Source organism: Pogoniulus pusillus, chromosome 23, assembly GCF_015220805.1.
Source record: "Pogoniulus pusillus isolate bPogPus1 chromosome 23, bPogPus1.pri, whole genome shotgun sequence".
Lineage (NCBI taxonomy): Eukaryota > Metazoa > Chordata > Aves > Piciformes > Lybiidae > Pogoniulus > Pogoniulus pusillus.
In genome coordinates this window covers 16,831,713-16,844,053 of record NC_087286.1, presented here as the reverse complement: position 1 = coordinate 16,844,053, position 12,341 = coordinate 16,831,713, and the positions used below count along the sequence as shown (strand labels likewise).

Below are 12,341 nucleotides of genomic sequence, written 5' to 3'. Positions count from 1 at the left end.
CTAGGGGCAGGCAATGATTGTCCATGGAGCCTTGGAGACCTCACAGGACAGAGTTTCCTCACTGACACCTAAAGCACTGAAAAATGGCTGAGTTAGTGACAACCCAGAAGGCAAGAGGAATGCCTGTGCATAGCCTCTGAGACAGCAGTGCTCAAGTAGAGGTGGTCTTCTGCTTCCATGCAGTCTTTGTTTCTTCCTGCCATCATCTTTCCAAGAGTGGTCTCTCTTTGGCAGCTGGATGAAGAAAACACTTGCTTTGGACCAGGTCGGACAGCATGCAGGAGACAAGCATAGCTTGAAATAAAATGGACATCAAATAAACCCAAATATCCTAAATGGGTTGTGACCTGGAAAGTGCTACCCTTTCTTGTTCTCACTGGGCTATGACACCTTGACCCAGTCAACCGAGGTGGCTGGTGACAGCTACAGCCAGTCAGTGGCCAGGTGGTATTTCTGCCTGCAGCCTGGAAGGCTGGAAGGAGCAGTGCTCCCTGGGTGGAGGGAGAAGGTGGGAGCAATGCTTCTCAGGGGAGTCTGGTGCAGGCTGCTGGAGGGAGTGAGGAAAAGGCCATGCTGACACATGGAGTGCAGATGATTTGGGGGGAACTTTGTGCCTGCCAGCTGCAGTCTTCTTGTCTGGGAATTGAGGATATTCTGGCAAAATAAATAGCCAAACCAGATTCTGTGCTGGAAAGCCTCACTTGAGAGCTCAGGGGTCTGCACTCTGAGGCTGGAGATAGGTAGCTATTGAGAGTAGTCACGGTAGAAGAGAAAGTGAGCTTTGCTGTCAACTTTTTTTGCTGATTTTCCCTCAGTAATGAAGTCAGAGCAAAGCAATTGCAAGCTGCATCCCCTGAAGTTTGTCAGGGTTCTGTATTCTAGGAGAGGCTGGAACCACAGGCATTTCCAAATGACTCTGTTTAAGAGCCAGTGTATGTTACAGCTCTCTGCTGCACACCTTATCTCAGAGAGCACTGAGACCTGAAGACAAGGGAGACCCAGCTGCTGGGAAACAGCACAGGTTTGGTTTTTCTTCTTTTCTTCCAGGTCCTGTTGGGGTTGGACTGAATGAACTGAAAAGGAAACTGTTGATCAGTGACACCCAGCACTACGGGGTGACGGTGCCACGTAAGTAAAATCACACTTCTCTTCCCTTAAAGCTGTGCCTTCATTGTTAGCCTTTGTTGTTGCATTACCTTAAGGCACTTCCAGGTCTGGGTCTTTAAATGCCTGCTTGGCATCCAAATAACTTTTCTAATTTTTCAAAGTGCTGCTGCAGTTGTATTTTAAATAGCATTGATTAAAGTGATAGGAGTGTTTGGCTCAGAGGCACTGCAGTAGACTTTTAGTACAAGTTTAACATGATTAATGTCAGTGAGGTTTAGTAAATGAAACTCAGCTGAAGAACACCCTGGATTTGGCTGTAAAGCAGTGAAACATGCTCTGGTAGCAGTGCTTGCTTTCAGCAAAATAGCCTGGGTGCATTAGACTGGCTGAAAAATGAAGACTGATGATAAACAGTTGAATCCTGTGAATAAATTAATTAAAGCCCTTTGATTAGCTTTAAAAAAGTTGGGGATTTTGGGGGTTTTTCTCTTCCTCCTGACCAAGTAGTGTGATTTTTTTTCCCCCCTAACATTGAACAGCATTGTGCTGTATGAAGTTCTACAGCACTTTATTGGATTTTCTTTAATGTGGAGAACTTGACAGTTTTAGGCTTTCATTTCTTGATTTACTTTACACTTGTACTTGAGCCTCATGTAGGAATCCCTCGAAGATAGGTTGCCCAGGGAGGCTGTGGATGCTCCTTCCCCGAAGGTGTTCAAGGCCAGGTTAGATGAGATTCAAACTGGATGTTTGGAAAGGGTTCTTTGCAGTGAGGGTGGTGAGATACTGGCACAGGTTGCCCAGGGAGGTTGTGGAGCACAGAATCACAGAATGTGATCAAAGATCACATTCTGTGATTCTGTGCTCCACAACCTCCCTTAAGGTGTTCAAAGTCAGGCTAGATGAGGCCTTGAGCGACCTGTTCTAGTGAGAGGTATCATAGTATCACCAAGGTTGGAAGAGACCTCACAGATCATCAAGTCCAACCCTTTACCACAGAGCTCAAGGCTAGACCATGGCACCAAGTGCCACATCCAATCCTGCCTTGAACAGCTCCAGGGATGGCGACTCCACCACCTCCCCGGGCAGCCCATTCCAGTGTCCAATGACTCTCTCAGTGAAGAACTTTCTCCTCACCTCAAGCCTGAATTTCCCCTGGCGCAGCCTGAGGCTGTGTCCTCTTGTTCTGGTGCTGGCCACTTGAGAGAAGAGAGCAACCTCCTCCTGGCTACAACCTCCCCTCAGGTAGTTGTAGACAGCATCCCTACCTATGGCAGGAGGTTGGAACTGGATGACCTTTGAGTTCCCTTCCAAGCTAAACCATTCCATGATTGTATTCTATATGGTTCCAGAATTCTGAATATGGGAGATGTTGTCACAGGTCTATTTCAAGTGCAGACATTCTGTAAATCTATGAATGAACCTATTCTATACATAGATGAATGGATCAGGTAGAAAAGAAAAAAAGATTACATTTGGTTTGGGCAAATAATTTCATTTGCACATACTTGCTTCAGCTGGGTACTGAAAACAACAACACCAAAAAGCCAGATGTTCCCAAATATTTAACACGTTGAAGCACATGCAACCGTTTGCCCAGAAATATGCCTCTAAATATTGCCAGTATTCATCAAGCTGCCTTCTCTCTTTTCTCTTCCAAATTTGTGGTTATAATATGAAAATAAACACATGAAGAAATCCGTCTCCCTGAAATGCAGTAAGTCAGGAGTTGGAGGGGAGAGCTGGGGTTCTTGTCTTGGAAATGTTCCTCTTTTGTGCCAGCCTAAGAAGACTGTGTGCTATCAAATGGCACTCCAGATTGTGTTGCTGCAAGCAGGTTGTGTTTGATCATATGTGGCAGACACTATGTGATGCTGTAACCTACAGCTTGTATTAAATAGGACTTCTGAATGGGTTCGTTAAGCGCAAGTGGCAACCCCACAAATAAGTTTCACTCATAAGCACAAATTTTATACTTAGTACTTCGGTACCTAAGGACATCAGATAGTTAGAGTGAGTCCAGAGGAGGGCCACAAAGATGATCAGAGGACTGGAGCACCTCTGCTCTGAGGACAGGCTACAAGAGTCGGAGCTCAGCAGCCTGGAGAAGAGAAGGCTTCAAGGAGACCTTATGGTGGCCTTCCAGTATCTGAAGGAGACCTGCAGGAAGGCTGGGGAGGGGCTATTTATAAGGTCTTGTAGTAACAGAATGAGGGGTAATGGGTTTAAACTGGCAGAGGGAAGATCCTAACTGGATGTTAGGAAAGGGTTCTTTGCAGTGAGGGTGGTGAGACACTGGCACAGGTTGCCCAGGGAGGTTGTGGAGCACAGAATCACAGAATCTGATCTTTGATCTTTGATCACATTCTGTGATTCTGTGCTCCACAACCTCCCTGGAGTTGTTCAAGGCCAGGCTGAACAAGGCCTTGAGTGACCTGTTCTAGTGGGAAATGTTCCTGCCTATGGCAGGGGGCTGGAACTGGATGATGCTTGAGGTCCCTTCCAACCTAAACCATTCTATGATTCTACTTGGTGGTACAAAGTGTTAACGCTACAAGGCTAGAGAAAGAAAGAGCAATTCCCTTTTGGTCGCCAGAAAAAGCACTGAAACATAAAATTCACACCCCATTTTTTTATTATGGTGCTTCAGATGCCATAGGTGCAAGTCTTGTTAGTGAACATCTTATAAATCAGGTTGGTGAGCTTCGTTTCCCTTTATGGTCTCATATGCTAATATGTTTAACAAGTGGTGAGGCTTGGGTAATTGTTATGGACTGCTGCCCCTTTTATTATTCAGCTGTCCTCGTTTTATTGCATTTTTCCACTAGTTATTGAAAATGATGATCCCATACTGGTCCAGTAAGGTTTTTTTTTTAACCCTGCTTTTCCTACATGCTTTGAAAACTCACTCCTGTCATGTGCTTCTGTGCTGCTCACAAGATCCAGAGCAGCCCGATGTCCATCAGAAGTGAGAGAACTGCTGCGCCGAGTGTTACACAAGGCTTGTGTGGCTTTTCACTGTTTCCTGAGCTGGTTTGCATTATGTTGTTTTGTGCTTCTTTTCCTTTTTTTTTTTTCTTTCCCTTAATTTTTGTTGTTGTTGTTCATTTAATGAAACTGCAGACACGACCCGTCCAAGGAGAAGCCAAGAAAGTGATGGTGTCGAATACATTTTCATTTCCAAGCACTTGTTTGAGACAGACGTGCAGAATAACAAGTATGTTGAAGAGCTTTTAACTGAAACCACTGTTAAAGCAATGGCTTCGTTATAAAATGGGGCTGGTTGTAATTTTAGATAATTAAGTCTGTGTGCATGTAGGTTGCAGTGATTTGGAGATGTGTTAAAATAACATTTTGATATATAAGCAGTTCAAAGAAGCTGGCAAAAACACCAAGTTACCAAAAAAAAAACCTCATAAAGCAATATGTGCAAGCATGAATGTTTTTAAGCTTCCAAGTACTTCAGGTCCTCAGGACACTGAAATTATAGCTGTTCAGTGTAAGGAGCATTCTTTTAATAGAGCATCATCTATCATAGCAATAAAGCATTGTGGCTCTAGGAGTAGGGAGTGAGGGTGGGACTGGAAGTGCTGCAAACATACCTGAGTCAATGTTTGCATAGTTCTGCTCTCTTTCAGACCAGGCACTTCCTCTGCTTTTGAATTTGGAGATCTACAGTGAAGCCTTTGCCTGCAAACCCTCCAGAAACGAAACTAAACTAAAATGAAGACAGTGGTAGCATCGTGTTCTCTAGCAGCCTGTAAAATGCTCTACCTTGAAATTCTGCCCCAGTTTTTCAGAGGGCAAAAGTGTATTAGACACAAAGCTGTGGGTTTTATTGAAGCTTCAAACTGTGGTTTGCTCTCCTGGCAAATAGCACTTGCGCTTTTATAGCACATAACCAGCCGCCTTGGTTCCATTAGCACCGCTGTCGCTCCTCCTCCTCTTCTGAGACAGAGAATTTGGCTGTTCTGTAGTGTGCAATGAAATTTCAGTAGTTTCTATTGTTTAGCTTATCCACTGTTTTATTACATTGCATTAGTTCAGAAAAAGAGGTGATGGAAAACATTAGTGGGCTGTTGGACTGGAGTACTTTTTTCTCTTTAACTGAAACACAAGCAGGTGTTACTGATTTGAAAGTGGTCAAGTGGAAGATCTCTTAACATTGACATGCTGAAGTACTTGACAGCATTTCCTTTATAGAACATGGTAAAACTCTCATGTAGAGTAAAATATTTTTCCTCCTGAATTAGATCTCATAAACCAAACTGATAAGATTGCTTTGTTGGCTTTATTTTCATTTTCTGGAGTAAATGGAAGTAATTCCATTCTTTTTTCCCCCTCTTCACCTTCTGCCACAGGTTTATTGAGTATGGCGAGTACAAGAACAACTACTATGGCACGAGCTTAGACTCTGTGCGATCAGTTTTGGCTAAAAACAAAGTCTGCCTGTTGGATGTGCAGCCTCATGTAAGTAAGCACATCTTTTGGAGTCTTGTAGTTCCTCACACTCTGTGTTGATAGTCTAGGGAAAACACTGATTCTTAAACAGACTGAAAGAGTTGGGACTGTTCAGTCTGGAGAAGAGGAGGCTCCCAGGTGACCTTATTGTGGCCTGTTGGTATCTGAAGGGGACCTACAAAAAAGCTGGGGAAGGACTTTTCAGGCTATCAGGTAGTAACAAGATTGGGGGGAATGGAGTGAAGCTGGAGGTGGGTAGGTTCAGCCTGGATGTGAGGAGGAAGTTGTTCAGCATGAGAGTGGTGAGAGACTGGAATGGGTTGCCCAGGGAGGTGGTTGAGGCCCCATCCCTGGAGGTGTTTAGGACCAGGCTGGATGAGGCTGTGGGCAGCCTGCTCTAGGGTAGGGTGTCCCTGGGCATGGCAGGGGGGTTGGAACTAGATGCTCCTTGTGGTCCCTTCCAACCCTGAGTGATTCTATGATTCTAAAATGCATATTATTCCCCATTGAATGACAGTCAACTGGGCTTGCTGGGTCTCTTTATCACAGCAAGGCTCTCTGAAAGGAGTGAAGGAAACTTCAATCCATATTGGCAAGTATTTAGCTTGGCAATTAATGGAATTGGAATCTTGAAGTGTAATACCAAAGATTTAATTAGAAAATGCTCCTAGATTTCCATTTGTCTTTCTGTTGGTTTGGGTTAGAGGTTCTCTCTGAAACTTGAGTTTCAGAATGGCCTTTAGCAACCACCCAGCCCATCAGCTCTCTCTCACATGTGCAACCAAACTGGTTATGCCAAGGTTTTACTTGTAGGGGGGACATGAGTCAAGGTCTGCACTAAAAGTGATGTTGGCTGGATAATTGTTAAGAACATTTCTTTCTAAGCCACTTGTTCTTTCATTGACCTTGTTTTTCAACCTTGCTAAATAACTCCACTGGGAATCTCTATGCTACTAATAACCACAGTACTTCCAGGAGCTGGACTAGTTTGTTTAACCCAGGCAAAGTATTTCTTCTCCAGGCATGGCTAGCCTGTGACTTCTGAATCTCTGCATCTTGTGACCAGTTCTTGGGGCAGTTTTGGATGTGAGACTGTGCCCTAAGAGCAGGACAGGGGGGGCTGTGGTGGCAGAGAAGTGGCCAGGGAAGCCAGGCCCCACACTCAGGGAGGAGGGGAGCTGGGCAGGGGCTCCTGTGGCTGATATTGTGTCCAGCACAACTGTTTTCCAGTGAAGCCAAAAATTCTCCTGGGGATCCAGACTCATGAGCCATCTTGGGATCCCACTGTCTGACACAGCAGGGCAGAAAGCAATCAGAACACAAGACTTATCTCTAACTCCATGCCATGGCAGCATTCAGCTGACTCAGAGCAGGGAGTAACGTGGAACAAACATATCTGAAAAGACAAATCATTGACATGCTCTGACCAGGTGCCCAGGCATCTTTTCCCACTGCTCTTCATGGGCACAGAATGTGTTCTTCTTAATAAAGTGTGTTGAGCTTTTCCTCCTCTCCTGAACGTGCTGCTGCTCCCCCCGCATCCTCCCACTGCTGGTGGCACTGGTGTCACAGCCTAGCCTTTGCTGGACTAGTAGAGTCTTCCAGCAAGCCATGCAGGAATCAGGAGAAATGGTCACCCTTGGAGGTATGGTTTGCTGTCTTTCTTGTGAGAATTCTCCTTATACGAATCATAGAATCAGCCAGGTTGGAAGAGACCTCCAAGCTCATCCAGTCCAACCTAGCACCCAGCCCTGTCCAGTCAACCAGACCATGGCACTAAGTGCCTCATCCAGGCTTTGCTTGAACACCTCCAGGGACGGCAACTCCACCAGCTCTCTGGGCAGCCCATTCCAATGCCAATCACTCTCTCTGGCAAGAATTTCCTCCTGTTATCCAGCCTATGCCTCCTCTGTCACAACTTGAGACTGTGTCCCCTTGTTCTGTTGCTGCTTGCCTGGGAGAAAAGACCAACCCCCAGCTGGCTACAACCTCCCTTCAGGTAGTTGTAGGCAGCAATGAGGTCACCCCTGAGCCTCCTCTTCTCAGCACACCCCCAGCTCCCTCAGCCTCTCCTCACAGGGCTGTGTTCCAGGCCCCTCACCAGCTTTGTCACCCTTTGTCACCCATGTCAATCAGCAAAGCAGGGTGACAGCAAAAGGCAGATAGCCTTCCAAGAGTGCTCTAAGGATTTATTTTGGTTAGTGAAGGTTCTTTTCTTATGGTAAATGTCATTGTGTGAAATTAATTAATTAAAATCCTTCCTCTTCCCAGACAGTGAAACACTTACGGACATATGAATTTAAACCCTTTGTCATATTTATAAAGCCTCCTTCGCTTGACCGCTTGAGAGAGACCAGAAAAAATGCCAAGATTATTTCAAGTAAAGATGATAAGGGAACTGCAAAACCCTTTACAGTAAGTAGAGTTACAGACAGTAAAACGTGAGAGTTGTCAAGAGTTTTGTTAGGGTGGTTTACCCTGAACGCAGAGGTGATCCCTGCATCATCCCCGCACTGTAATCTAGCACATGCTGATAGCAAGCTGAAACTAAAAGTAAATGGAGAAGAGCCATGAGTATGATCAGAGGACTGGAGCACCTCTCCTGTGAGGGCAGGCTGAGACAGTTGGGATTGTTCAGTCTCAAGAAGAGAAGACTCCAAGGAGACCTTGTTGTGATATTCCAGTATCTGAAAGGGGCTGCAAGAAAGCTGGTGAGGGACTTCTTAGGGTGTTGGGTAGTGATAGGACTGGGGGGAATGGATCCAAGCTAGAGGAAGAGAGATGTAGATTAGACGTTAGGAAGAAGTTCTTCACCATGAGGGTGGTGAGACACTGGAACAGGTTGCCCAAAGAGGTGGTGGAAGCCACATCCCTGGATGTTTTTAAGGCCAGGCTGGATGTGTCTCTGGGCAGCCTGATCTAGTGGAAGGTGTCCCTGCCCGTGCCAGCAGGGTTGGAACAGGATGATCCTTGAGGTCCCATCTAACCCTGACAGTTCTGTGATTCCATGAAACTTTGAGTGTATCATCACAGTAAACAGCTGGAAACATTTTTCCACTGGTACAGCTAACAGAAAACATCTCTGTAATTACCACACAGTGACTAATTGTGTCACTGCAAGGGGAGAGATAAAAGAATTGCTTGTTGAGCAAAGTCAGCTTGTGAGAATGCTCTCAGAGATCACTTATCATGGCAATTTCTGTAATGATTTTTCAATTAAAAGCAGAGTTTCTATCTCCTGGTGAGATGAGAACTAAGCAAGTAGCTTTGCATTTACCACAGAGCGAGTTGTGTGATGTTGCTCTGGTCTGACTACACCTTGCACTGGTCTTGCTAGGAAGAAGACTTCCAAGAGATGATTAAATCTGCCCACGTGATGGAGAGCCAGTATGGGCACCTTTTTGATAAGGTGATAGTCAACGATGACCTCGCTGCAGCTTACAGTGAGCTTAAAACAACCTTTGACAGGTTGGAGACTGAGACCTTCTGGGTTCCTGTCAGCTGGCTACACTCTTAACAGCATTTTAAACAGACAAAACATAAGCTGTGTTCAGCATCAAGGTATGGTTAGGTGTTACTTGATGGCTGTTTTCTTGGTAAGAGGGCTTTCTAACTCTACCTGAGCAGCAGGTACACTCTTCATGCACTTGGAACTCATCTTGTTTTCCTGTGTCTTCACTCCTGCCCACAATTTTGGAGTAGAACAGTCAGATTAAACCGAAGTTTTACACTGCTCCATAAAGTGAGCTAATACTAGTGTAACAAAACTGCCAAACATCTCTTTATCATCCTCTGTGTATTTCCAAGGTAAGCTTTTTTAATGGAGAGTTTGCAGAAGATCCTAATTAATGCTGGAGTTCAGCACTTTGATGGTTTTAAGCGTAACGGCTCCCATAAAGAGCATCAGCACTTGGAAGTGATTAGTCCTTAAGTGCTTGAGAAAACTAAAATAGGCAAAAGTGACCAACATTTTTATGAGGAAGACATCATAGTTTAATTATGTACCAAGATAATTGATGTGAACCTTGTCTTATCTGTTCAACGTGATGTTAGGATTCCTTTGCACTTACAGAGTCACAGAAAGGGAGATGTATTCAGTGGCTTAATGGTGTAACACTCTGCTGGGAGCATGAATGGGTTGGAACTTTCCATGGCACAACCAAGAAAACTCACAGGAATATGTATTTAAACAGGGGAAAAGTGAGTTACTATGTATATAACTTCAAAGCCTTTGGGATTAATCTGCAAAATCAGGGGCAAAATTATATGATCAGCAACAAAGTAGAGAGTAATTTTTTTCCCCCCATTTTAATTCACTTAAATTATTTTTGGCATCCTTTACAACAGTTCTCCCAGCAGAAATTTGCAAACAGTTGGTGAGGATGCCTCAGAGATCTGGGAAGCACTTGCAAGAGATTATTTTTCTGTATTGTTTACTACATAGTGATATTTTTGGTAGCATAACATACTTTGTCTCCACTCCAAAGTTAATTAGCGATGTAGACCTCGCTGTACAAAAATATCCTTGTCACTGGTCAGACACAGTTGGAAACCTCATTTTAAGATCTGATGTGGCAGTGTGTTCAAATGTATATTAGATGATGTATTTTTAATATAGATAATTTAGTATTTTATTTACTACTGATATGCAGGAAGCGAGTACAGCTGTAAAGACCAAGTAACACCTGTGTGTTGTGTTGTGAATCTGTCTTGTTAAGTACAGACTGTGGATAGGAACTTGCTGCCTTCAGGTCGTCCTGTCTGTGGCATTGGAACAGGAAACCATGTTTCATGGCAACCTGAAAAGAGCATATAGCTGTCTTGTTTAAGGACAGAAGAATTTAGTGAAGCTGGATATATTTATGAAAGGGTTGAAAAAGGGATGTTCAGTTCTTACATTTCTTGTCAGTGTGATCATTTGCTGAAGAGCTTACTGAGTCTGTCCCTGTAAATGGAGCTCAACATTCCATGTAAATATTTTATTTTAGTTCCTACACTGATGAAGCCATCAGATGTTGTAGTTTTATTCTCAATGTGTATTTAATGTGTGGGTCGTTGCATTTGGCTTAGAGTCCTATAAAACAAGCGAAATGGAAGGAACAACAGCAAAATCTCCAGGAGTCTGGAAATGTTTATGCAGGAGTTATAGATGTCCTGAATCCCAGTAGGGATACACACTCTGCTTGAAATGCTCTAATGTAACTTTTGTCAAATTTCACCCCTTTTCCTGGTGGACTTAAACTTTTTTTTTTTTTTGTAACATAAATAAAATGTTGTTGATTAAATGAATTGCACCAAAATTGTGTGAGTTGAGAAAATGTTTTCTTTGCTTTTGTTTTTTTAATTGCTGGAAATCAAACTGTTTCAGGGCATCTGGAATTCAGTGGGTCTTTTTACCCAAGGCACCAAGTGCCCTCACCATCTCTTGCCATGAAACCAAACTGAGAAGGCACTCAGCATCTCTCAGGATTTGGCTGTTTCCAGCAAGAGGGGCTTTAGTGCTTGCAGAAACACTCTTAACGCTGCTCCTAACCTGGGCTGTCACACAACATTAGCGTACAATAACACTCATGTAAGAGACCTGCTTTTCTCTTTAAGAACTAGAGTAATCTGCAAACTCCCTGGTAGAAAGAGTTCTAGCTGTCCTGCAGGCTGTTCTTCTTGTCCTTTTGAAATTGATTTCATTCCCATTCCTGGCTCGGTGTGGTCTAGGAGGACCCTCTACGCAGTTTGCTGTGCAGGGCAGCAGGACGCTGTGCAGCGCTTCGCTGCGTTCACAGAGAGCTGACCCTCTGCTCCTCAGCACAGTCCTGCCAAGAGTTTCCTAGACAGATGGCTGCCTGCCCCAACTCCAAGCCAGGAGCTAATTCCTGAATTGTAACACCTGCAAAAGAAAGGGAATCACAAAAGCATAAATCCAACCAACAGAGCATGGTGTGCGCAGAGTCTTTCAGGAGTGAGAAAGAGTTTTAATGCAACTACTGTTTTGTTCTTGAAAATCATTATAACAGTGTTAGCTTAAAGCAGAGTAAATCTTAGCTGTGAGCCTCTGTGAGGTGGAAATGATAGCAGGTCAAGGCAGAAAAATGCCTTAGCCCAACAGCCCTGCTTATCATGATGGACACTGAGCCAATGTGCTGAATTGTTCTGGGATACCAAGGTGGGGGGAGTACGGAGATTGTTCCATTGACTCCTAAGAATTTGGAAACAAAGACAACCAAACATGTTTCCAATATTCAGTTTGAGCTGTGTGGGTTTCTAGAGAACTGTATGTTTTGACAGTTAAGTCCAGATGCTTTTATTGTGTTTTAGCTGTTTGCCACAGTCAAACAAATGATAGTGTTTTTAATATTGTACCATGCTCTATACTTGAATCTGCCATCGGGTCCTTGGTTGATGTCTCACCTGAAATCTGATCATACCTTCTTATGCAAACCAATAAATTATTGATACATCACTGAAGGTGTTTCTTTCTTTTTTGTAAATTGCACCACAGCATATAGGCTTAATGACCTTAGAACTGCCTTAGTAAGTTACTTTGTAAGTCTTTCTATTTATTGTTATGCTCCAATTGTCTTTAAATGGAAAAATAAAGCAACCTAGAACAAGGACTAAAATTTAGAATCTTTACTTTTGTGGCTGTATTCTTAAAAGTAGATGATTTCCCTTTCTTGCAGCATGCTCCAAAATAAACCATTTTCTTTCTGAGAGAGAAGGCTTATGTCGGTAGGTCAGACTAGAGCAGAGTAGCTTTAGATTGGCCATTAGGAAGT

General features: G+C 43.8%; 1 protein-coding gene across 6 annotated transcripts in view; it reads left to right on the top strand.

Moving 5' to 3' along the window:
* MPP7 (MAGUK p55 scaffold protein 7) overlaps positions 1–12,030 on the top strand; it is a 151,786-nt gene extending 139,756 nt beyond the window's left edge. For 5 of the 6 annotated variants that reach the window (XM_064162776.1, XM_064162772.1, XM_064162775.1 and 2 more), the window contains 5 exons: positions 1,048–1,128; positions 4,231–4,324; positions 5,469–5,577; positions 7,840–7,983; positions 8,906–12,030. In XM_064162776.1, coding sequence (XP_064018846.1) covers positions 1,048–1,128; positions 4,231–4,324; positions 5,469–5,577; positions 7,840–7,983; positions 8,906–9,085 — 608 coding nt within the window. In that variant the 3' untranslated portion in view covers positions 9,086–12,030. Of the gene's footprint in view, positions 1–1,047; positions 1,129–4,230; positions 4,325–5,468; positions 5,578–7,839; positions 7,984–8,905 lie in introns of those variants that run through there. The other variant, XM_064162777.1, reaches the window with a different exon arrangement.
* Positions 12,031–12,341: the final 311 nt, after the last annotated feature.